Here is a 23,499-nt window from a genome sequence, read left to right as displayed (position 1 = left end):
TGTGTTGTTTGGTGCACGGAAAGCGAAAAACTAGTCTTGGATACATAAAACGAAAATCCTTATCACTATTCGACATGATGAGTTGGTGATTGGAGACCTGATCAATACGAAGTGCAGTACTGCTAATGTGTAAACCGTAATTATGAGCAAGTTTGAATAAGGGGCGGTCCCTTTAACAATTAGGGTGGGACAATGTATGGAATTACCTCTTACGTTCGATGACTCATTGGTAGTGGATGACGCGGTTATTATGCTAATTTGGGTTATTCCATCAAACAACTGCAATTTATTGATTATTACACTATAGAAAATACGTAAACTTAGAAGAAGAAATTGACGTCGAATGATGAATATGATTTGGAACTATAATAATGCAACAGACATTTAGATTGTAATTTATATGTATGTAGAATAGAGTTTTACGCTTAATGCTGGTTCAGAAATCAATCCACTGTTTTTTTTCATTTATCAACACACATCTTTAGACTTAACTACGTCCTATAAAATTATTTTAATTTTGATTTTAATATTCCGAGCATCATATTAATGCAGATCTAGATTGCAAATTTTTAATTTTATTTTATTAAATTAAAATTAAATTCGTGATTTAAAAAATAAATATTTACCATAACATTCAGTTGTTGTCCGCCTCCGTAGTGTAATGGTCAGCATGCTTGGCTATCGTTCTGGAGGTCCCGGGTTCGATTCCCAAAGGGGGTAAAATAAATATAAGTGAATTTTTCACTGTAATATTTGTTCAATATTATTATCCTGGACTGGTACCTGAAGTGAAGGGCTGATCACCTTCCCTTCATGTGCAAACGATCAAGATAACACTGCGTTTATATGACGCAGTGCCCTATGCATCATTGGGGTGCGGATAAGGGTTTTATTATAACATTCAGGAATGGGACGCATACTAAGCTTCATTAAAAGTTTTACAATCACAGAAAAACTCAGTACCTACTTATATAATGCAACTGGTTAGTGAAAATGCATGAAATCTAAACATTTGACGTGTCGTCTCATTTGTCTATTATTTGTGAGCTGTCATTTCGCCGATATTTTCGTGCCAGCTAATGCGTTGACTAATTGAAAAAATGTTAACTAAATTCGAAACAAAATCGGCACGAGTAAAAGGATTGTCTTTTCATTCGAAAAGGCCTTGGATCCTCGCCAGTTTACACAATGGCGTCATCCAATTGTGGGATTATCGCATGTGCACTCTCTTGGAGAAGTTCGATGAACATGATGGCCCTGTCAGAGGAATATGTTTCCATAGCCAGCAGCCATTATTCGTTTCTGGCGGAGACGACTACAAAATAAAGGTATATATTATTCATTTGCCATTGCAAATATCAACACTATAGTTACATATTTGAACAATTTCGAGTCCTAGGCCGATTGTAGTTTCGGCTTCCGATAAATCGCCATTACTTGCCTTCTAATTATCTACAATAGGAAATTTAGTACTATGAAGTTACTATGTAGTCCTTGCCTCGATTCCCAACCAAATCGGCGCTTTTACGCATATTTTACTGATTTTTTTTTTATTATCAATAACAGTAATAATTATAATGTAATACTATGTTGATGTAATTCACCATCAAGATAACACCATATTTATCAAATAAGTGCCCACTAAACTATTTCATGCAATAGTAAAAAAACATTTATGTACATAAAATTCTGATGCAATAATTATTTCCAGTGTTTGCACATTATACCACACAAAGGATATATTTGTAAACAGGGCTTTTTTAAAGCCAACTCACTTTTTTAAGTAATTCATTTATTTAATATGGTTTTATTTATTTAATTATCTAGACATTTCTACTTTTACAATCTTAAAATTAATAACGCATTTCTCTCCAATAAAGAGACTAAGCTCTTGTGCTTTGGAGATGGACTTACACTTATTATTTATTGTTTATGTTTGTTGGTAGTATAATTTATTTTTATTACTTAAAAAAAAAACAGTTCATTACAATACCATATTTTATCGTTTAGACTAATTATATAAATATATATAGATTGTAATTACGTAAACGCAAACATTGTTTTGTCTAATTGATTTTTTTTAACTAAAAATATATAAGTACATACATATCGCTCACTTCTTTCAAGAACGTCATAAATCAAAAATCGTCAATTTTCAGTTGTGCATGTTTTCGAAATGCCCAGAAAATGTACTATATCCCAGCAAAAGAGGCATATTTTTAACTTAATATTTACCCGCTACAGGGCAAAAAGTGTTGTTTTTGCATTTTGATGAAAAGTTATTGTTTAATTATTTTTTTAAATATACTTAATATTTTTCAAATTGAGAAAAAACCTTCAGGTTTTACCTTAAAAGATCTGTTACACAGTAAAAAGTTTAATAAGTGGCTTGATATTTATTTTTAATACATTGTATCCTATTTTTAAACTTTAAAAACATTCTCCTGAAAAATCAAGTTTTTTGATTTATGACGTTCTTGAAAGTAGTGAGCGATATGTCTGTGAAAAAAGGTGCTGGAATGCCGTTCCACCGCATTACATGAAAAAAAAGCCCAGCTTGTAAATGTTGGTGACTCTTGAAGTCCTTTTATCATTTTGGCGACTTTTGCCAATTAAGAAATACTATGAAAATATTAGTAAGTAAAAATGTTTTTTTTTAACAGGTGTGGAATTACAAGCAGAGAAGATGTATTTTCACTCTCCTTGGCCATTTGGACTATATCCGAACCACCGTATTCCACCACGAGTATCCTTGGATTCTCAGTGCCTCCGATGACCAGGTATATTACAAATGACATTCACTTTAACTAGAAAATTGATTTTAGTACAAAAACTTGTCAATCCAATGATATAACTGCAATCCAAACATTACAAAATAATCCAAAAATCCACCCCGAAGGACGACATGTGCGCTACTAAAAGGATATCGGCTGAAACAGTATCAAGTCGCGTTCGCGTGTATGCAATGCACAACACTCACACACACACACACGCACAGGGAAATACTTGTGTATCGGTGATTCTATCCCCGATTGTTTCACAAATTATTTATGTTCGTCGCTGATATTATAACACTTTTATATTAACGTAATTATATTACGGAGGAAAACAATAATTCGGAGCCTATATCTATTATATTTTATACGGATATTCTTATTATTAGAGTCGTAAATACATATTACCAGGAAGGAAAGGTTAACCCACTTTATTACTTCATATGTGGCCGTGCACTTCCCAGATTTTAGCAGCGCTTCTTTGGATCCAATAGATTGATTGATTGTTGTAGACCGGCAGTCGGGGAACCGGTGTAAATTACCCCAAATGGGGTAAAAATTATGTTTTTTTAGGGTAATAAGGAAATATTTCTAGTTTGCTATTTCAAAAACTTGTTAGTATTTTTACAAACTTAAACATTTGGGAAATCGATTAAACGCTGAATAGTATATTCTAATTGCTCTTACATCAAAAAGTTCCAATTTCGAAGTAATTTTTATTTTACATTTATTTACTTATTTATTTCATAGAAACATATTTGTTTCATAGATACATTTTTTTTACATTGTATTGGATCAATAATCTTGTATGTATTTTAATTGTATCAAACATGAAGCAACATCTTCTCTCCAAAAACTGAAAAGGATACCTGAAAACCAAAACTTTTGTTTGATCCAATTTAAAAATTGTATTTTGTTTGTCTATTGCATACTTAATTTTTTCATGTATTTTTATTTTATTTTCCTTGTAAATTAATTCAGTAAATAATGTTAATTTAAAATATATATTTATTGTCTTCTTTTCAAAATGGGAGGAGGGGGTAATATCGACTTATGTAAAAATATTTTGGGGTAATGGTTAAAAAAAAATCCCCGACCGCTGCTGTAGACCATCCGCATCTGGAACTATCACTCGCAGTCACTTTTTAATTGATGTTTTGTATGTATACGCATTAAATGTTAGTTTGTAATGTATAGCTGGTGGTGTGGTGATTCGGACTACTTTTATTGTGGCGTGTTGCCGTTGTGATGTGGTCACTTGTTGTGACCTCTTGTTTGTGATGTGGGTTTGGTGACCAGAATGAAAATGAAATAATATACTATCAGCTGGTTCCTTTATTGAAACAAATGCAAATTTACTTTAAATACTGAAATCAAATAATGACAAATAATTTATAATATACGGAGTTGAAGAAGTTAAGTTAAAACCGCCTCGGCCCTGCTCACATCAGCGCGGTAACACAACGGTGTTGCTACAAATGTATATATGAATTATTGTTGATTATTGTAGACCATCCGCATCTGGAACTGGCAGTCGCGGCAGTGCATCTGCGTGCTGACGGGGCACAACCACTACGTGATGTGCGCGCAGTTCCACCCCACCGAGGACCTGGTGGTGTCGGCCTCGCTGGACCAGAGCGTGCGCGTGTGGGACGTGGGCGGGCTGCGCAAGAAGAACGTGGCGCCCGGCCCGCAGGGCCTGCACCACCACCTGCGCAACCCGCAGTCCACCGACCTCTTCGGACAGGTGACACCATCTCATAATGCTACCTTATATCGCTCACTCCTTTCAAGAACGTCATAAATAAAAAAACTTTAAGTTTAAAAATATAGTACAATGTATTAAAAATATATATCAAGCCACTTATTGAACTTTTTACTGTACAACAGATCTTTTTGGGTAAAACCTGAAAGTTTTTTCTCCATTTGAAAAATATGTATTTAGGATTTTTTTTTAAAAATTATTAAACAATACCTTTTCTTCGAAATGAAAAAACAACACTTTCTGCCCTGTAGCGGGTAAATAGTAAGTTAAAAATATTTATTGTAACTGCAGACAGTTGGTAGAATTCCATATTAAATTGTTGGGTAATATATCCAAAATAAAACAAGTTTTTTGTTGGATTGAATTCTACATTTATTTATGTATATACATCAAACACATGTGTTTGATAATATCCTAAGAAGACAAAACGCGTCACGTATTAAGATATACATAAATAAATGTAGAATTCAATCCAACAAAAACCTTGTTTTATTTTGGATATATTACCCAACAGTTAAAAACATGCCTCTTTTGCTAAGATGTAGTAAATTTTATGGACATTCCGAAAACATGCACTACTGAAAATTGACGATTTTTGATTTATGACGTTCTTGAAAGGAGTGAGCGATATAACAGCTGAGGTAAGTTAAAATCATTCGCATAGATTAGCCGGTTGATGCTGCCCGTCAGTTAACATAGCCGGCTCGAAATCCCCCATATATGAATTTTAATTTGATAACTTTAGTATAGTCCGCCTCCGTGGTGTAATGGTCAGCATGCTGAGCTACCATACTCTAGGTTTCGGGGTTCAGTTCGCAGTTTTTCACTCTAATATTTATTCATATTACCCTGAATTGTACCTGAAGCAGAGGGCTGATCACCTTTCCTTCATGTGTTAATGATCCAGATAACACTGTGTTTATATGACGCAGTGCCCTATACACCATTGGGTGCGGATTAGGATCAGAAAAAAAAACTTTAGTATTATAAGAGCTAGTTACTCCATATTTTTTATAATCTCAAAAATAATATAAAATTTTCTGTCTTTTATTTATATAATTTCAAAGCGTTGAATGTTTGAAACTATTGTTTTTGATAAAAAGCCAAGATCAGTCGGTATTTCGAGTTCTACTTACTTATATATCAGCATGTTAATTTTTTGTCTGCTAGCGACATGTTATTTTTTCACTCTATAAATGCGGTATTACTACAAGGAGAGAGCGAGACAATAAGATTACTGCACTTTCGTTTGATCCAATTTTTTAACTCTCGCGGATGGCCGCCGTCAGTCGCCTTTCAGCACCGCGCTGCAAAGGACTTGGAATTTGTGACTCAGATGCTGGCGAGTTACGAGTTACGTCCATACAAATATGAACTGGGGTTTTTTAGTACTCTGCTTCGGATCACGAGTAATTTTTGGATGAACAGTACCAGAAAGTATAATAAATGTATTTATAGTATCTTAAGTAAAAATATAAATTAAACACTGCAGACAGATTTTTTTTTGTATTTTATGAATTTTGTGGTATGGTAATATAATATTTCTCTATGTCAATTTTTTTTTTTTTGTATAAATCTCAGACCATAATAATTTTATTTTAATGACCTGATGATGAAACAATTATTTCGAAAGCAGTAGCTTGGAATTAGTGTTTACTAAAGTGGTATTACACAAAGTGAACGATGAATGATAAGACAATTAGACAAGAGTGTTAGACATTTTTTTTATGAATCACATCACTCTTTCTACTTTCTGAATGTCAAAGTTATATCCGAGATACTAAACCATGTAATAATGTGTAGTTTTGAATTTTTTCCCAGGCTGAAGTGATATTACACAAAGTGATATCACACAAAGTGAACGATGAATGATAAGGAGAGTGTGACAATTTTTTATGAATCACATCACTCTTTCTACTTTCTGAATGCCAAAGTTATATCCATGATACTAAACCATGTAATAATGTGTAGTTTTGATATTTTTTTCACAGGCTGATGCTGTGGTAAAGCATGTTCTGGAAGGGCACGATCGAGGAGTGAACTGGGCAACATTCCACCCGACCATTCCTCTGATAGTCTCCGCTGCCGATGACAGACAGATTAAACTCTGGAGAATGAACGACTCCAAGGTAATATTTACATATTTACCATTTACATTATGGACGGGAAAGGTATTTCTACCCGTTTGGTCGATTGATGCTTAAGGACGGGAAGGGTATTTTTACCTTCTGCGCCGGCCTCATTTCAAAGGCAAAAAAGAAGGAATTATTTAATATTTTTATATGATTATTATGAACCAATCTCTGTGTTAAGGTCTTAATTACTACTACTACTACCATCACGCCATTTCACTGCAGGGGTAGGCAGAAAGGATGGAGCACCACACTCTTCTGTCCTGGCATACACTCCTCGCCTCCTTCACATCCATACATCTAGCCATGCATGCATGTCATACGCAGACTTTTGACACCACCAGAATTTAATCTCTTTATTATATTTTAATTTATCGTGCCTTAAGTCTTTTTCGGCCTTAACTATACAAAATTATCAAATCCCGTCACCAGCAGTCCAAACTATATAGTCTTTCCACATTAATTTTTAAAGGTTATGAGGAAAAAACTGTAATGGTGGAGACTGACCAAAGCATTTCGTCGTAACATAACGTTGTAACATCGCTCGCGGCGAGCATCCGAAAATATGGATGGAGCGCTCGGCTCGCTGTAGTGACTGCCTGAATGCTCGCATCGTAACGTGTTACGTTACGACGAAATGCTCCGGTCAGTCTCCACCTTTAAGTTGTTATTTTATTATTAAGTTGTTATTTACCATTTTATGCTGTCATCCACTTTTAGACATAATTCCTATTTGAAATATTTTCTCTCTTGCAGGCTTGGGAGGTGGACACCTGCAGGGGGCACTACAACAATGTGTCTTGTGTCCTGTTCCACGCTCGCCAAGAAGTGATGATCTCAGACTCCGAGGATCGCTCCATTCGAGTCTGGGACATGTCCAAACGTCTGTGCCTCAACACTTTCCGCAGAGAGAATGACAGGTTGCTAAATTGTTTATTTATCAATTCAGCTTATTTTTATTGCAAACTTTGAAGGTGAAGTGTGCACGCCCCTTAACCCTTTCCACTCTGACCATTTTTTCTCATAACTGATCAGCTACTCTGATAAAAAAATGCGACGTTTATCTACCATTAAAATAAATATTTTAGTTCCGTAATTTTGGGACACTGTCTGGCAATTCATATGACCATGTTAATTCAGATTAACTGTATTTATCTGATATATTTTTTTGTAGAATATACTTGGGTTATAGAGAAATCAGTGATTAATGTTATACCTGCGCCGGGCCAGACATTGTGGCCCACGGAGCTGTCTACTAGAATCATACGGGCCAGAATGTCTGGCCTACAGAGTGGTATGAGTTAACACGTTCAATGCTAACTATAATTAGAAGATATTTCATGTCACGCTGAGAATATTAGGCTCTTCTAAAGTAAGTAAATAATATGTAAAATGAATTGAAATCAAGGTAAGAATACCGTCCGCACCCTTTTATGCCATTACAAATGAAGTAACTTCATCCCAGGTATAAAAGGACAGTTATTTTTTCAAGGGCGAGCGAATCAAAGCTATGTTTACACGTGCAATTTTTTTTACTGGAAAGATTGTTTATAATTTTTAACTATCCCGTTCCAAAGGGAGTATAAATTTCAATAGTAATTGTACCTCATAATGTTAAAAAGTAACAAACAAACATTGGATTTTTTCTGCTGAATTTTTCCATTCATTTTTCGCATTTTTGTCTTCGCGTATCGCCGTTCCAACACGCGGCATCATAATCTATCTATCCCCACAGTTTAGTCATCGGTGGAACATCGTCAATTTGCACGCGTGTTCATTGTGTTCCCGATACGCAAACGTTATTTGGCAAATACAGAGTGATTTTTGTCGTTCTTATAAGAATTATAATTAATTTATATTATCTACTGACATTTATTGGTGCAATTGCATTTTTACGTTTATTATATAAAAATTCGGAATGGAAACCAAATGGCAGACGTTAAAGAAGAAAATTCATTCTGTATTTTACCATGTAGCTTGTAAAAGATAATGCAAGAAAACGAAGCTGATTAAAATCACATAATAAGCTCCATCAAAAGGCATTTAGCTTATTTGCAGATGAAATGGGGGAAGAATTCCCCTAAGATAAGTCGCTATAATTTCGACCTCTGCAAATCTGACAAAACAAAAACAAAATAACGTGTGTGGTTTGCGACGAATTTATATGTTTGAGACATAAACATGAGGTAAAAAAGTTTTACTGTCCAAACTGTTCACACAACGTTATTTGATTTTTATATTGTTTTTCACTGTCTGGATTTTTTTTAAACATTCTTTGTTTTTTTTTCCCATAATATAACGACCAATTATAAACACGCTGTATAGTACGCTTCTTACTCTATCCTCACCCCTCCCCGCACGCATCATTTCCAGTGACATCCGGCCGAAGCGCTACTACAAGTAGTGTCCAGTGATATTTGACCTTCAGGTGGAATTGAATGACATTTCCGCAGAGAACTTATTCGCAATTATGTTTTTTTTATGTAGATGTTGTGTCAAACAAATATGTACAAGGAAGATTGTTTTTTTTCCAAATAAAAACAAGAACAATTGATTTTTTTCTTATATTTTCAAACAAGTAAATAAAACTAAAGTGATCAGAATTGTTTTTCGTGGTAAATACGAAAACATGGTTCCAGACACAATCCTGGTCCGTCTGGACATTGAAGACAACAAAATATGGAGTCTTTTCTTGTCTTTTTTTCACTCCAGCAATATTTACACCATCTTCTTTTCGTTGTGCCGCGATCGTCTTTCGGGCAAAAACTTGGGAGGTGTGAAATAATTTCCTGTTTCGGTATTTGCATTGAGGGAGGAGGGCCGAGGAGTTTTTCAATAACTTGAAGTCTGAAATCGTATAGACTCATTTTCTTTTCGCTATTCATATTGAATAAGTATTATTAATTATTTTTAGTGCCAAACCATTGGATTCTCCCAATACATATAATTTGATGCCATATTTTGCCAATGTACTTTTTATTTTCTGTACATGAAGTTTAAATAAAAATAAAAATAAAATAAGTAAAAAGAATTTAATAACATTGTCTGAAACAAATGTATGCCCAATTTCTTGTACCACCGCAAAGTTTTTCTTCTTATTGGGTAGTACGCTAACATTTGGTCGTGGAAATCAACACCGCTCATGAATTTATTGTACTTTATTATCATTTTGGGCTTTACAACAGCCTTTCCATGACGATTTGTTGTTTTCGTTAGTTCTCCATCAAATTCGGAAGATATGGCCAACACTTCTCGGCGATCTTTCCACTTGGTTCTGCAGATACCTTTATCGGTATATTGACTCACAGACTCCCCAGTTTTAAGTTTTTTTTTTAAAACTTCATTCGGATTAAATTTCCTGTTAGCTCGCAAAGTGCCCGTAACATATGTTTTTTGGCTCAATAAGGTTTCTACCAGAGACACTATTGTAATAGTTATCCATAAAAAGGGAGTGACCGACTTGGGTGCTCCCTTCCATGAGCTTATGGACAACTTTACTGGTGTGATCCTTTCCACTCAACTCCTGGTCGGCTGAACCACCGTACACAATTATTTTTAGTGCCAAACCATTGGATTCTCCCAATACATATAATTTGATGCCATATTTTGCCTTTTTCCCCTTCATGTACTGCCGCATAACGAGCCTCCCTCGCCACAGTACCAAAGACTCGTCAATTGACAAGTTTTTATTGGGTGCATAAATTGCACTCATCCGGTCGTTGAAAAAATGTATCAGTGGATTTATTTTCCCTAAACTAGTGGTGTCCGCTTCATTATTATTAAAATCTAATGATCTAAGAATTAAAAAAAACTTATCCCGAGACATATACTGTGAGAGTGCTGTCAGATTGAAGAGATGATGTTTCTTCCAATAATCCGTGAGGCGATTCAATCGAATAGTTCCCGTGTGCAGTAAAAGCCCCAGCCATACTTTTAATGTTTCTGTGGTGAGGTCATTCCAACGAGTTATTCTGCTTTTATCTCCTTCAGAATGAGCCATAATTTCCAAAGCATAATGATTGGTCTGTTGGACAAGAAGATTATAGAAGTCATCATTGGCTATCATATTGAAGTAATCTATTGGTTCTCTCCCTGAAATTTCAATTTTTATACCTGGTCTTCCAGTAAAAAGGATCTCTTGGGCTTGCGTTGGCGTGTTTGACCAACTTCTCGAAGTTGAAGGTAGAGTGGGCGGTGGTTTTTTTGGAACATATTGTCGTCTTCGCTGTCACTTTCATCGTCTGTTTCCATATCACTATCTATTTCGTTTTCACTAATTGAATCGTATTCTATCTCACTTTCATCACTATCACTCACATTTTCCACTCTTGGTCGCTTTGATGTAGATGGTTGATCCATTTTTTAATATTTTTTGTAAAATACTTAAAAATACACAAAAATGGTTTCAATGTTAGTCAAATAATATAAAAAATTCAATATTTTAGTTCTGCGAAAATACAAAACACTATTTATAAATACAAAAACAAACTAATAAAAAGGTGAATTTCACTTAACTATTGATAATACTCACTAAACTATTGTCAATCTAAAGTTATTTCACCCAAACAAACAAAAATTTAAAAATAAAAACGAAAAAAATTGCATATATTTCGACCCGTGTGAATATGGCTTTTCGTGTAAACGCTGCTTTTCGCACTAAAACAATAAAAACGCGCTACGTGACTTATTCGAGTGAGGGTTGAACTAGGAATGACTAATAATGACAGGTCACCTCAGGCTGAGGCTATACACATCTCAAAAGTCACCCTGCGCTTCTTAGTTTAAGATTTATTCAAACAAACGCGTCTGGTGCGTTGAGCGCGTGGCGGTCACGTCAACCGTCAACGCGTCTCACGCGGTGTCAGCAATGAACGTGTTAAGATTCATATGGCAAATATATACAATAAAAAAGAGAACATATAAGTCAAGTTTTTAATATTGTCTGGTATGCAATAATAAGACCCCAGAGCAGTCATGTACTTAGCTTTGAGAATAGGTTTCTTTGAAGAATTTTAGGCATGCAGTGGTTTGACTTTGTGAGGAGTGAAGAGATAAAGCATAGGACGCAGCAAATCTTGGTAACATCTGTCGTCAAGAAAAGGTGATTCAGTTAGCTGGGCCATGTATTCCGCACGCCTCCCGAGAACCACCATCAAACATGCCTCTTTTACAAGGCATCAGGTTCGTGCCGCCCGGGACGACCACTACTGACAATTCGTCGGCATTTCTCACCTGAAATTCAAGATGCGGACCTGATTTAAGAAGATGCAAAGAAGCTGGTGGCTGACAGAAAAGCCTGGAGACCGTTCACAAACTGTCTCCAGGTTTTTCTGTCCCGAAGTTCTGACGAGAACTGCCGACAAATTGTCAGCAGTGGTCCTGGGCGACGCGAACCTGATGCCCTGTTAAGGCTCTCAGGAGGCATGCGGAGTACATGGCCAAGCCAACTGAATCGCCTTTTCTTGAGGACAGTTGTGACCAAGATTTGCTGCGTAAATTCAAGATAAATGTCATAAATTTAAATTATATTGCATTATTTTCTCACGGATTGTGTAATGATTGCGCTATTTTCTTGCAGATTCTGGGTGCTGACAGCGCATCCCACTTTGAACCTGTTTGCGGCGGGACACGACACAGGGATGGTCCTCTTCAAGCTGGAGCGGGAGCGGCCAGCATACGCTGTGCACAGCGGAGTGCTGTACTACGTGAAGGAGCGGACACTGCGACGCCTTCATCTGGGCACGCAGGTGGACACGGCTGTCATGCAAATCAAGGCGGCTGGCAGGACTCCACCCTACAGGTGAGACTAACTTATCCTAATGCATTATTTGCGGGAAACTACTAATGTGCAAAGGCAAATAGCCGCATGTTAAAAATAGTGTTTTGAGATAAACGAGTTTATAGTTAATTTCTCGAATTCACTTGTGGATTATCGATGAGAGTTATCATGAGGAACCACAGTCAACATGTGTAGTCATAGTTTACGAGAATGCACCACATCCATACTGCATACATTTTTTTCCAGCATCTGTTATGATAAGTTATAAAATGTTAATTAATTCTATAATTAATTAACATTTTATAACTTTGTTTTAAAAACACTTTGAATATTTTACTATAACCGGTTAGCTTTGAAACCGGTAGATGTTATTATTAAGTTATAATAAAATATTTATAGTGTTTTTAAAACAAAGTTACATTTTAATTATAAAATGGAAAATCACAAAGTTAGTGCTGCAAATATAAACTATATTAATTAATTCTGTTGTGTTCCAGTCTCTCGTACAACCAGGCGGAGTCGTGCGTGCTGCTGACGCACCGCCCGCAAGGCGGGGGCCCAGATAAGTGCACCTACGAGCTGTACACGGTGCCCGCCGACAGCGAAGGGCCCCCGCCGCCCCCCGAAGAGCCCCGCCGTGGAGGCGCCGTCACCGCGCTCTGGGTGGCCCGCAACAGGTTCGCCACCCTCGACAGGAACAACCAGGTGAGCCAGCCGCGTTTAGCTAATTCTCTCTTCTCCGTCTTATTCCTCATTACTGAGGGTTGTGACCCTTGTGGGAGCAATCACTCTTCTCCAGTTATCCCTTGACTGCTCTGCACGTAGCGCTCCAACCACCGAGGTGCCTGCTGCTGCCTTAATTTGATCATTCCATTGTGTGGGGATCTTCCTCTCCTCTCTTCCCCTCCAGGCTACCGACCACAACCAGTCGTTCCAGGCTATCCTCGTTGTCACACGCAACGTGTCCAAAAAACTGGGGAATCCGTTGGGTACAGGCATTGGCCAGAATCAAGCCACTCGAGTGTAGTTCCTGGCGAATGGACTTGTTGGTGTGTCTAGCTGTCCATGGAATTCGGAGGATGCGCCCCCAACAACACAACATTTTCAAAGTGTCAATTTTTCTCCTTTCTACTGCTTTTATGGTCCATGTTTCAGCAGCATAGAGAAAAATGGAGTGGACCAAGCTCCTTACAAGCTTTGTCTTGGTATTGTTACTGACACCCCGGTCTTTCCAGATTTTGTCTAGCTTAGACATGGCACTTTTGGCGATGGCGATACGACATCTGATCTCTACTTCGCAAGTTCCTTCATTGCTGATTTGAGATCCAAATATTTCCAGAGAGTGTAACGTGGACCCTTTGGAGGAGCTGAGTAGACAGTAAAAAAATTGTGAAGTCCGCTGCCCCTTATGTGGCATCTAAAAGCCCCATTCATATAAAATATCAGATTACACACATAACAAGCTCTTAAGACACTTCGAACGAGAAAGGTAATTCTACCCGTTCGGTCGATTGATGCATAAGAACGGGAAGGGTATTTTTACCTTCTGCGCCGGCCTCATTTTAAAGGCAAAAAAGTCATTATCTTATGTTTTTAAATGAATAATATATACCAATCTCTTTGTTAAGGTCTAAACTATTAGTACACAATTATCAAATCCCGTTGCCAGCAGTCCGCAGGCGTAAAAAAAATAGCTATCTGAAATGTGTTAATGGCAAAATCCTTTAAGGAAATATGACTTTTGTCAAAAAAAGTCATACGTCAGTGTGTGTCATCAATAAGTTAAACCTCACTAAGCGTTTTGTCTTCCGTTTTTCTTTGTTGTTGTTATTTTAAAGAATATTTTTCTTTCCCTCAGTTGGTGATCAAGAATCTGAAAAATGAGGTCACAAAGAAAGTGCAGACGCCCGTATGTGATGAAATATTTTACGCGGGTACGGGAATGTTGCTGCTACGAGATCCGGAAAATCTGACGCTATTTGATGTCCAACAGAAACGCACCATGGCTCAGGTATAGTGCCCGCACATTTAGCTCGCAACTTCTGGCTAATGCATACCTTGTTTTATGTGTTCATCTTTGTTTAGATAAGTACTTTTCGAACCAATAATATATTTAAAAAAAGAGAAAACATATTATCGAAACCCTTGAAATATTGTTTGCATCTAGATTGGTTCAATGTAGATACTACTGAAATTACATCAATAACCAGTGAATCGAAAATGTTTAATAATAATAAAACCCTTATCCGCACCCCAATGGTGCATAGGGCACTGCGTCATATAAACGCAGTGTTATCTTGATCGTTTGCACATGAAGGAAAGGTGATCAGCCCTCCGCTTCAGGTACCAGTCCAGGGTAATATTGAATAAATATGACAGTGAAAAAATCAGTTTAATTATTTTATTTAGTTTTAATTTATTCATAATAATCTAATTAAAACTAAATTTATTCTTTTTTATTAATTTATCATAACGCTAATTTAGTGCAACAATTTCGTAATTATACTTCACCATTCAGACATTGTAGCAACAGAAATGGCACCATTTTACTCAATTCTACAATAACACTCGCGTCATCTCCCAGAATTTTACCACAAAATTATTTCTGTCCATGTTTCAGTCTTTACACACATTTTTACATATTTAACTTCTTTTAAAAAAAAATTGTTATTACGTCATAAAGTATACAACATGTAATATATTTTGTACAAATTGGCTACTGCCGTTAATAAAGAAATTACAAATATAAATAAACTTTGTTTTTCTTCTCCGGCGTTGATATATAGTATTTCAAATCTCCAGGTGAAGATAGCCAAGTGCCGCTACGTGATCTGGTCGGTGGACATGTCCCTGGTGGCGCTGCTGGCCAAGAACACTGTGACCATCTGCAACAGGAAGCTGGAGACTCTGTGCTCCATCCACGAGAACACGCGCGTCAAGTCGGGCGCCTGGGACGACTCGGGACTTGTGTTCATCTACACCACGAGTAACCACATCAAGTACACTTGCTCCAACGGGTAAGAGAGCTTTGTTCTGTTTAGCTTGTAGATTTGAAAACTTGATTCTCTAGTTCTTTTGTCTCAATCCTGTGGGTTGGTCCGCAGCAACAAATGACATCTTCTTCGCCACTCCGGTCTATTTTGCGAAACCCTTGAATGTATTTTTTATCATTCTTTCCTGGATCTGGTGGCGCATAGAGCGTTGCATTCACTCGTATGTTCTTGACAACATGATCATTTCACACTGAATTTTAAGCAACCAATATATATACTTTTTTTGAATGAAGGGTTAATACTGTCTTCTTCATTCTTCAAACCCTTATCTACACGCAATGATGCACAAGGCACTGCATCATATAAACGCAGTGTTATCTGGATCATTAACACATGAAGGAAAGGTGTTCAGCCCTCCGCTTCAGGTACCACTGGGGTTGAATAAATATTAGAGTGAAAATAATAATATATTAAAACCCTTATCCGCACCCCAATGGTGCATAGGGCACTGTGTCTTATAAACGCAGTGTTATCATGATTGTTTTACACATGAAGGAAAGGTGATCAGTCCTCCGCTTCAGGTACCAGTCCATGGTAATATTGAATAAATATTACAGTGAAAAAATTACTTATATTTATTTTACCCCCTCGGGAATCGAACCCGGGACCTCCAGAACGGTAGCCGAGCGTGCTTACCATTACACTACGGAGGCGGACACTATAATTTTTAAGACATAAACTAAATATGGTATAAATCCTTGTTCATAATAGGCAAGGAGAATTTTACGAGTTAACAGAGTATGGTGATCAAAATGTCTAACCTGTTAACATTTATTTCTTAAATGCTAAAAATTGGCGTTTGATTTCAGCGATCACGGCATAATCCGCACGCTGAACCTGCCCGTGTATGTGACGCTGGTGAAGGGCTCGCAGGCCTTCTGCCTGGACCGCGAGTGCCGGCCGCGCGTGCTGAAGATCGACCCCACGGAATACAAGTTCAAGCTGGCGCTCATCAGCCGCAAGTACGACGTGGTGCTCAACATGGTGCGCACCGCCAACCTCGTCGGCCAGTCCATCATCGCCTACCTGCAGCAGAAAGGTGGGCTTCTTCTTCTTCCTGGCTATATCCCAACTTATCGTATTTGTAGACTGCTGGGGTCAGCTCTCCTCGTCCTCAGGTTGTAGGTCCTTCTGTCACGGACAACGTCACCTAGGCCATGCCTTCGAATCATGTTACCTTTCAGCAGCGTCCATGATTTTTTTGGTTTACAATATGTTGGACAAACTTATTTCCTCTGCTTAACTTTAGAACCCTGCAAGCTGGCCCTGACACATTGTCAGTCTTTGGATTACCGAGAGAACAATCGCCCTCACTGCCAGACTTGCATCTTAGCGTTTGTTTCTCCATGAAGCTTTGGTTTATTTTACTATAAAGTTTTTATCCACCGATGGTCGTCACGTGTGGAACCGGAGTGGAACAGCTAACTAGGGCTGTAGCCACTGTCATTGGTCAAGCAAGAACTAAAGAAGAATGTACTTGTTCATGCCAAAAATTGTGTATTTTTTATAACAATTTGTTTATCACAATTGTAGGCATAAATGTATTCTTGAAGAACAAAGAGACGCAGTTCATTAAGTTTTAAATGTTTACAATATTGTCCCCACCACATGCAACTCCTTTAAAATCGTATATAAGGGGTGGAGGACCAATATTTTCGTGCTCAGATTAGATTAATATTCAAATGTGTATACGTCGCGCTCGCTCTTTTTCTATTGGTGTCGCTTTGTTCTTATAACTTTGTAATTTTTTATAAATAAATAATTGACTATCATTTGCGCGTTTCCGTCTTCCTCATCACAAGTTTGAACAACAAACTAGACAAAAATATCAAAATCCTTTAGTACACAACCATGATACACGATTTACACACAACAAATAGTTGATAGTCGATAGTCCCAAGAATTAACAGTAAATATGGGAGTCGAACACTGCAATATATCGTTCCGAACATTTTTAATTTGTTGCCGACGGATGTTAGAGGTCAAAATAAAATATGGAACAAACGCAAAATAAAGGAATGGGTAAATGATCAAGAGTTAATTTTATGAAAATTGTAAAATGTTTAATTTTTTTCTCTTTTTTGTGTCTAAATTAGGTTAAAATCGTTAAAAACAATAAAAAATGTATTATAAAAGAACTCCACCGACAAGACACACAAGGTGGCTTGGTGGGTGGGTCTCTGCAAAAAAAAAAAAAAGTTCTAAATATGTATAAATTGTGATAAAATGTGACAAATAAAAAAAATTAAAAATTAAAATAAAAAGTGTTCCAGTACCATTAGACGAAACAGTACTGTAGACTGTAATTTATAAATGGATATCATCTCTCCAGGATACCCCGAAGTGGCTCTGCACTTTGTCAAGGATGAGAAGACGAGGTTCTCCCTCGCCCTGGAGTGTGGCAACATCGAGGCTGCTCTGGAAGCTGCCAAGTCCATAGACAGCGCAGCTTGCTGGGAGAAGCTGGCCAAGGCTGCGCTGGCCCAAGGCAATCACCAGGTAACAAATTGCATTCATATCAATCAACCTCACCCTAATCTTAACCTTAATTGGACCGTGTTATGCAGAGACCATCCAATTCACAATATGCAAAATTCGACTTTTTAATGAAAAATTTACTTCATCAAAAGTGATTTTTTTAAAATATAGGTCTTGGTAAATACCGGTACAGTACGTCCTCTACTTTTTATTTTATTTTATTGGAAGGAAGAACAACAGTTACAATATATGATAAATCAGAATACAAAAAATAAAATCATGAGTACCAATTACAGTTCTTCACAACTATGCATAAGAAAAGTCTATATATAAGAAGAGACATGAGACAAGGATGGGTTAAAGAGAAAAGGAGATGGCAGTGATAGGAAAAGGAGAAAAATAAAGGACAGGGAATAGAATTACCTTTTTAGGTTTATAAGATTTTGAACAATTTAGCTTTAAAGTTTAAAAGATTGGAGTAGAACATATCAAGGTGGGTACAACATTCATACTTAGCAATTAATTCGTTCCAAAGGTTTTCGTGTAAGTCAAAAAATCACATTAGTCAAAAAAAAATGTGTTTTTTTTAAATATATATAGTATGTAATAACATGCACTAGTTTCAAAAGATATAAGTCCTCTTCTTCTTCAAACCCTTATCTGCACCCCAATGGTGCATAGGGCACTTCATCATATAAACGCAGTGTAATCTTGACCATTAACACATAAAGAAAAGGTGATCAGCCCTCCGCTCCAGGGTATTTTGAATAAATATTAGGGTGAAAAAATCACTTATATTTATTTAACCCCCCCCCCCCTGGGAATCGAACTCGGGACCTCTACAACGGTAGCCGAGCGTGCTGACTATTACAATACGGAGGCGGACAATATTAACCTCGTCTTAATCTGAACCTTAATTGGACCGCGTTACGCAGAAACCGTCCAACTTTTTTTCAAAAAAAATTTACTTTTTGATGAATGCTACTTCATCAGTAGTAATAGTAAATTTTTATTAAGTTTTACTTAGTAAATACCACTATTTCTTAAAATCTATCGTGACATGTGTTTCGATGCATTCCGCATAATTTTCAAACACCTTATTTTACAGTAAAACCCTCTATAACGTTGAGATAGATACTGCATTATCCGCGGAAAATTTATAGGGGATAAATGTTTTTAGATTGTATTTTAATTTAATAATAATAATAATAAATCTTTATTCTAGTTTGACTAAATGGTGGGTGCAATACTTAGTCAGCCATATATGTTTTACAACATTTTTTTATAAAATAAAATTAAAATTACAATAAAAAACAAATAAAAATAAAGAAAAGAAATAAAAGAAAAAATAAACTAAATAACGACTCATTTCAGTCATTTCTGCTGGTTAAATGTAAAAATACAATTTAAAACATTAACCCCCTATAACTTTCGCTCCGATAATGCGATACTTTTGTCAGGTTTTACTGTAATAAGTAAAACTTGATGAAAGCAAAATGAGTTTAAGAAAACTGGAGTATTAAAATCTTCCGAGGTATCAATATTCTTCGAGGTTTATCAGAAATGACAGGTTTCGTCAGGGTTTACTGCAATATGTAAAACTTGATAAAAGCAGAATGAGGTTAAGAAAAATGGAGTATTAAAATCTTCCCAGGTATCAATATTCTTCGAGGTTTATCAGAAATGACAGGGTTCGTCAGGGTTTACTGTAATATGTAAAACTTGATGAAAGCAGAATGAGTTTAAGAAAAATGGAGTATTAAAATCTTCCGAGGTATCCATATTCTTCGAGGTCTATCTGAAATGACGTTTTGCTTCCATTTTGCAGATTGTAGAGATGTGCTATCAGCGGACCAAGAATTTCGAGAAGCTGTCCTTCCTGTACCTGGTCACCGGGAACTTGGAGAAACTCAAGAAGATGATGAAGATTGCGGAGATTCGCAAGGACAACTCCGCGCACTTCCAGACCGCGCTGCAACTCGGGGACCCCAAGGAGAGATTCAGGATCCTCAACAATTGTGGACAGGTAATGGACAGTGCCCACCTGGCACATTACTTGGGGCTCTAGGTCTACGGTCTTTCAATTTCTCAATTTCAATTTATTCAATAATTAATATAAACATTACAAACTAACATTTAAGGCGTAAACATTAAAAAATATATATATATTAAAAAGTAAGCAAGAAGACTCTTGTTAAATGTGTAGAAGAATCCCGCTTCGGAAAACTCCTTCGGACACATGGAACAGATCAACATCCAATATGATATTGTTCAACATAGCGGTAGCTCTTCCTACAGGCATAACCATCGGCAGGTTGGTCCTGTGTATAGGAATGTGAAACAATCTATGCCGACACTTTTGTCCGCCTCCGTATTGTAATGGTCAACATGCTCGGCTACCGTTCTGGAGGTCCTGGAGGTTCGATTCCCAGGGAGGGTCAAATAAATATAAGTGATTTTTTCACTCTTATATTTATTCAATACTACCCTGAACTTGTACCTGAAGCGGAGGGTTGTCCACCTTTCCTTCATGTGTGAATGATCAAGATAACACTGCGTTTATATGATGCAGTGCCCTATGCACCATTGGGGTGTGGATTTCGAGAAGAAGAAGAATAACACTCCTTATCATTCATCATTCACTTTGTGTAATACCGCTTTATAGTGGTATTATACAAAATGAACGATGAATGATAAGGAAAATGTAAATAATATAGTTACTAGCTTTACCCAGCGTATTCGTTGCCGTGGCTCAGTCTGGTTAAATAGAAAATATACTCACTCTTCCGGGGACATGTGTGTTTCCAGAAAACCTTGGCGTACATGACGGCCATCACGCACGGACTGCAGGAGGAGTCGGAGCAGGTGCGCTCCGGGATGGAGGTGGAGGAGGACAAGCTGCCGAAGCTGCTGCCTGGAGCCAGGTTCATCCGGCCCCCACTGCCGGTGCACAAGGCGCAGGCCAACTGGCCGCTGCTGACGGTCTCCAGGTAATATGCTTCGTCATTCATGATGCAGTGTCAGTCATAATAATACCATATCCTTCATTCTCATTCGTGATACAGTGTCAGTCATAATAATACCATATCCTTCATCCTCATTTGTGATACAGTGTCAGTCATAATAATACCATATCCTTCATCCTCATTCATGATACAGTGTCATCAATGAGGGTAAATATTAAATGTAATATATTTATAGCAACTTGTGACAGTTGGTAGAATTCCGTTTTAAATTGTTGGGTAATACATCCAAAATTAAACAAGGTTATTGGATTGAATTCTACTTTTATTTACATTAACATATATGATAATACTAACGCATTTCATCTTATTAAGAGAAGATTACTAGAGTGTTTGATAATGTCTTAATAAGACAAAATGCGTCACATATCATATATGTAAATAAAAGTAGAATTCAATCCAATAACCTTGTTTAATTTTGGATATGTTACCCAACAATTTAAAATGTAGTACATATACTCTAAATATGAAGGGATTTTTTTAAGTCCCTATAATCAATAACTCTGCCTCCATAGTGCAGTGGCTATCGCGGTAGGCTGCCATGCTGGAGGTCCCGGGTTTAATTCCTAAGAAGGTTGAAATAAATGTTAGCGATGTTTCAATATTATATTTATTTTATATGACCCTGGACTGGCACCTGAAACGGAAGGTTGATCACCTTTCCTTCGTTAACAATCAAGATAACACTGGGTTTATATGATGCAGTGCCCTATGCACTATTGGGTGCCTATAAGGGTTAGAAGAAGAATTATAAATGCTGCTCAGCTACTGAGTATGTTTTCAACATACAGAACTAATAAAAAATATGCCAGCAGACCTCAGAATGAGGAATGCATTTCAATTAATTCAGTAATACCCAATGCAATATAAACAAGGCTTAATACACAAACTGTATAGGTCAGGGGTTCCCAATATTTTTCAGCCCGCGGCGCACTTACAAGTTTAGTATTTTGTCACGGTGCCCTACAATTAGTAAGCTATTTGGAATAGATATAGTGACTACATATATAGCTTATATATTGTTGATGCTACATCTCCGACGCACACTTAAAATTTAAATTTAAAGATAGAAAGCACTTAATGAAAGGTCCTTTATATATTATAGTCCAAAGAAATAGGTACCTACAATAATAGTAGTTGGGTAGATAGGCACAAAAATTAACAACAAAAAAGAAAATATTTGTGGTTTCGGATAATGATAGAGGATCGACTCACGGCGCCCCGCTTTACTTTCTACGGCGCACCAAGGCGCCGCGGTGCACACTTTGGGAACCCCTGGTATAGGTATTATAATAGTTTTTTTCACTATTGAAAGGTAATAATGCAATTTTATCTTTTTATTTCAGAGGCTTCTTCGAAGGTCAGATGATGGCCAGAGGGCCTTCCGGAGTCCAGTCCGCCCTGGCAGCCACCGAGAGCTCCGACATGCTGGGACCTGATGCTGCGGCCCAAGGAGAAGTCGGCGCCGCCTGGGGAGATGATGACGATGATATCCTAGAGGGAGACGAAAAACCAGAGGTGAATTACATTCAGTTTGTTAGATTTTCTCAGCCATTCAGATGCTGCAGAGACCCACCAAGCCAAGCCTCCTTATGTGTCTTAACGGTAGAGTTCTATTTACATACGTTATTTTCATATATTTTAACAAAATATACATACAAAAAACCGTCCGCCTCCGTAGTGTAATGGTCAGCACGCTCGGCTACCATTCTGGAAGTCCCGGGTTCGATTTCCAGAGGGGGGTCTAATAAATGTGATTTTTCACTTTAATATTTATTCAATATTACCCTGGACTGATACCTGAAGTGGAGGGGTGATCACCTTTCCTTTGTGTGTTAACGATCAAGATAACACTGCGTTTATATGATGCAGTGCCCTATGCACCATTGGGGTGCAGATAAGGGTTCGAATTCGACATACAAAAAACTAAAAATTTAAAGTGTTTTACAATTTTCACAGTATTCACTTTTAATTTTACCCATTTTATTATTTTGCCTTTGGTCCATATTTTATTTTACCCCTTACCTCCCTCGGCATCAAATTAAAAATGCTGGAAACCATATATTGAAGTATGTTCTACTCCCATATTTACTGTTTTCTCTTGGGACCATCTCAGTCCTTCGTTGTATCATATTCAAGATAATTACATGATTGCTGCTAAGATATATATATATATATATATATATATATATATATATATATATATATATATATATATATATATATATATATATATATATATATATATATATATATATATATATATATATATATATATATATATATATATATATATATAAAGTTTTGTACTTACATTTCTTGCTGGAACTGTTCTAACATATAATTATACAAATCTTGCCTAAAACCTCTACCATAACTTACATGTAATTATTATTACATATAAAACAGTATTTAAACTCATTGAATTTAAATTCATTTTGTCAGAAAAATTATATAAAATCATGGTTTTCAACTCCTGTCTTGTTGTGTATATA

At 36.8% G+C, this 23,499-nt stretch overlaps 1 protein-coding gene across 1 annotated transcript in view; it reads left to right on the top strand.

Moving 5' to 3' along the window:
- The first annotated feature begins 1,027 nt into the window (after positions 1-1,027).
- Positions 1,028-23,499, top strand: part of alphaCOP (coatomer subunit alpha) — a 28,981-nt gene continuing 6,509 nt past the window's right edge. The window contains exons 1-14 of the mRNA XM_088258761.1: positions 1,028-1,328; positions 2,664-2,780; positions 4,285-4,521; positions 6,531-6,668; positions 7,428-7,591; positions 12,250-12,471; positions 12,948-13,155; positions 14,309-14,461; positions 15,253-15,467; positions 16,313-16,542; positions 17,836-18,002; positions 19,810-20,007; positions 20,790-20,971; positions 22,351-22,522. Of these exons, the coding sequence (XP_088114887.1) occupies positions 1,101-1,328; positions 2,664-2,780; positions 4,285-4,521; positions 6,531-6,668; positions 7,428-7,591; positions 12,250-12,471; positions 12,948-13,155; positions 14,309-14,461; positions 15,253-15,467; positions 16,313-16,542; positions 17,836-18,002; positions 19,810-20,007; positions 20,790-20,971; positions 22,351-22,522 (2,631 nt within the window). The 5' untranslated portion in view covers positions 1,028-1,100. The remainder of the gene's footprint in view (positions 1,329-2,663; positions 2,781-4,284; positions 4,522-6,530; positions 6,669-7,427; positions 7,592-12,249; positions 12,472-12,947; positions 13,156-14,308; positions 14,462-15,252; positions 15,468-16,312; positions 16,543-17,835; positions 18,003-19,809; positions 20,008-20,789; positions 20,972-22,350; positions 22,523-23,499) is intronic.

Source organism: Brachycentrus maculatus, unplaced genomic scaffold (assembly GCF_059751285.1).
Source record: "Brachycentrus maculatus isolate JH-2025_06_01 unplaced genomic scaffold, ASM5975128v1 h1tg000102l, whole genome shotgun sequence".
Taxonomy (NCBI): Eukaryota; Metazoa; Arthropoda; class Insecta; order Trichoptera; family Brachycentridae; genus Brachycentrus; species Brachycentrus maculatus.
This window is presented reverse-complemented; position numbering and strand designations above follow the sequence as displayed.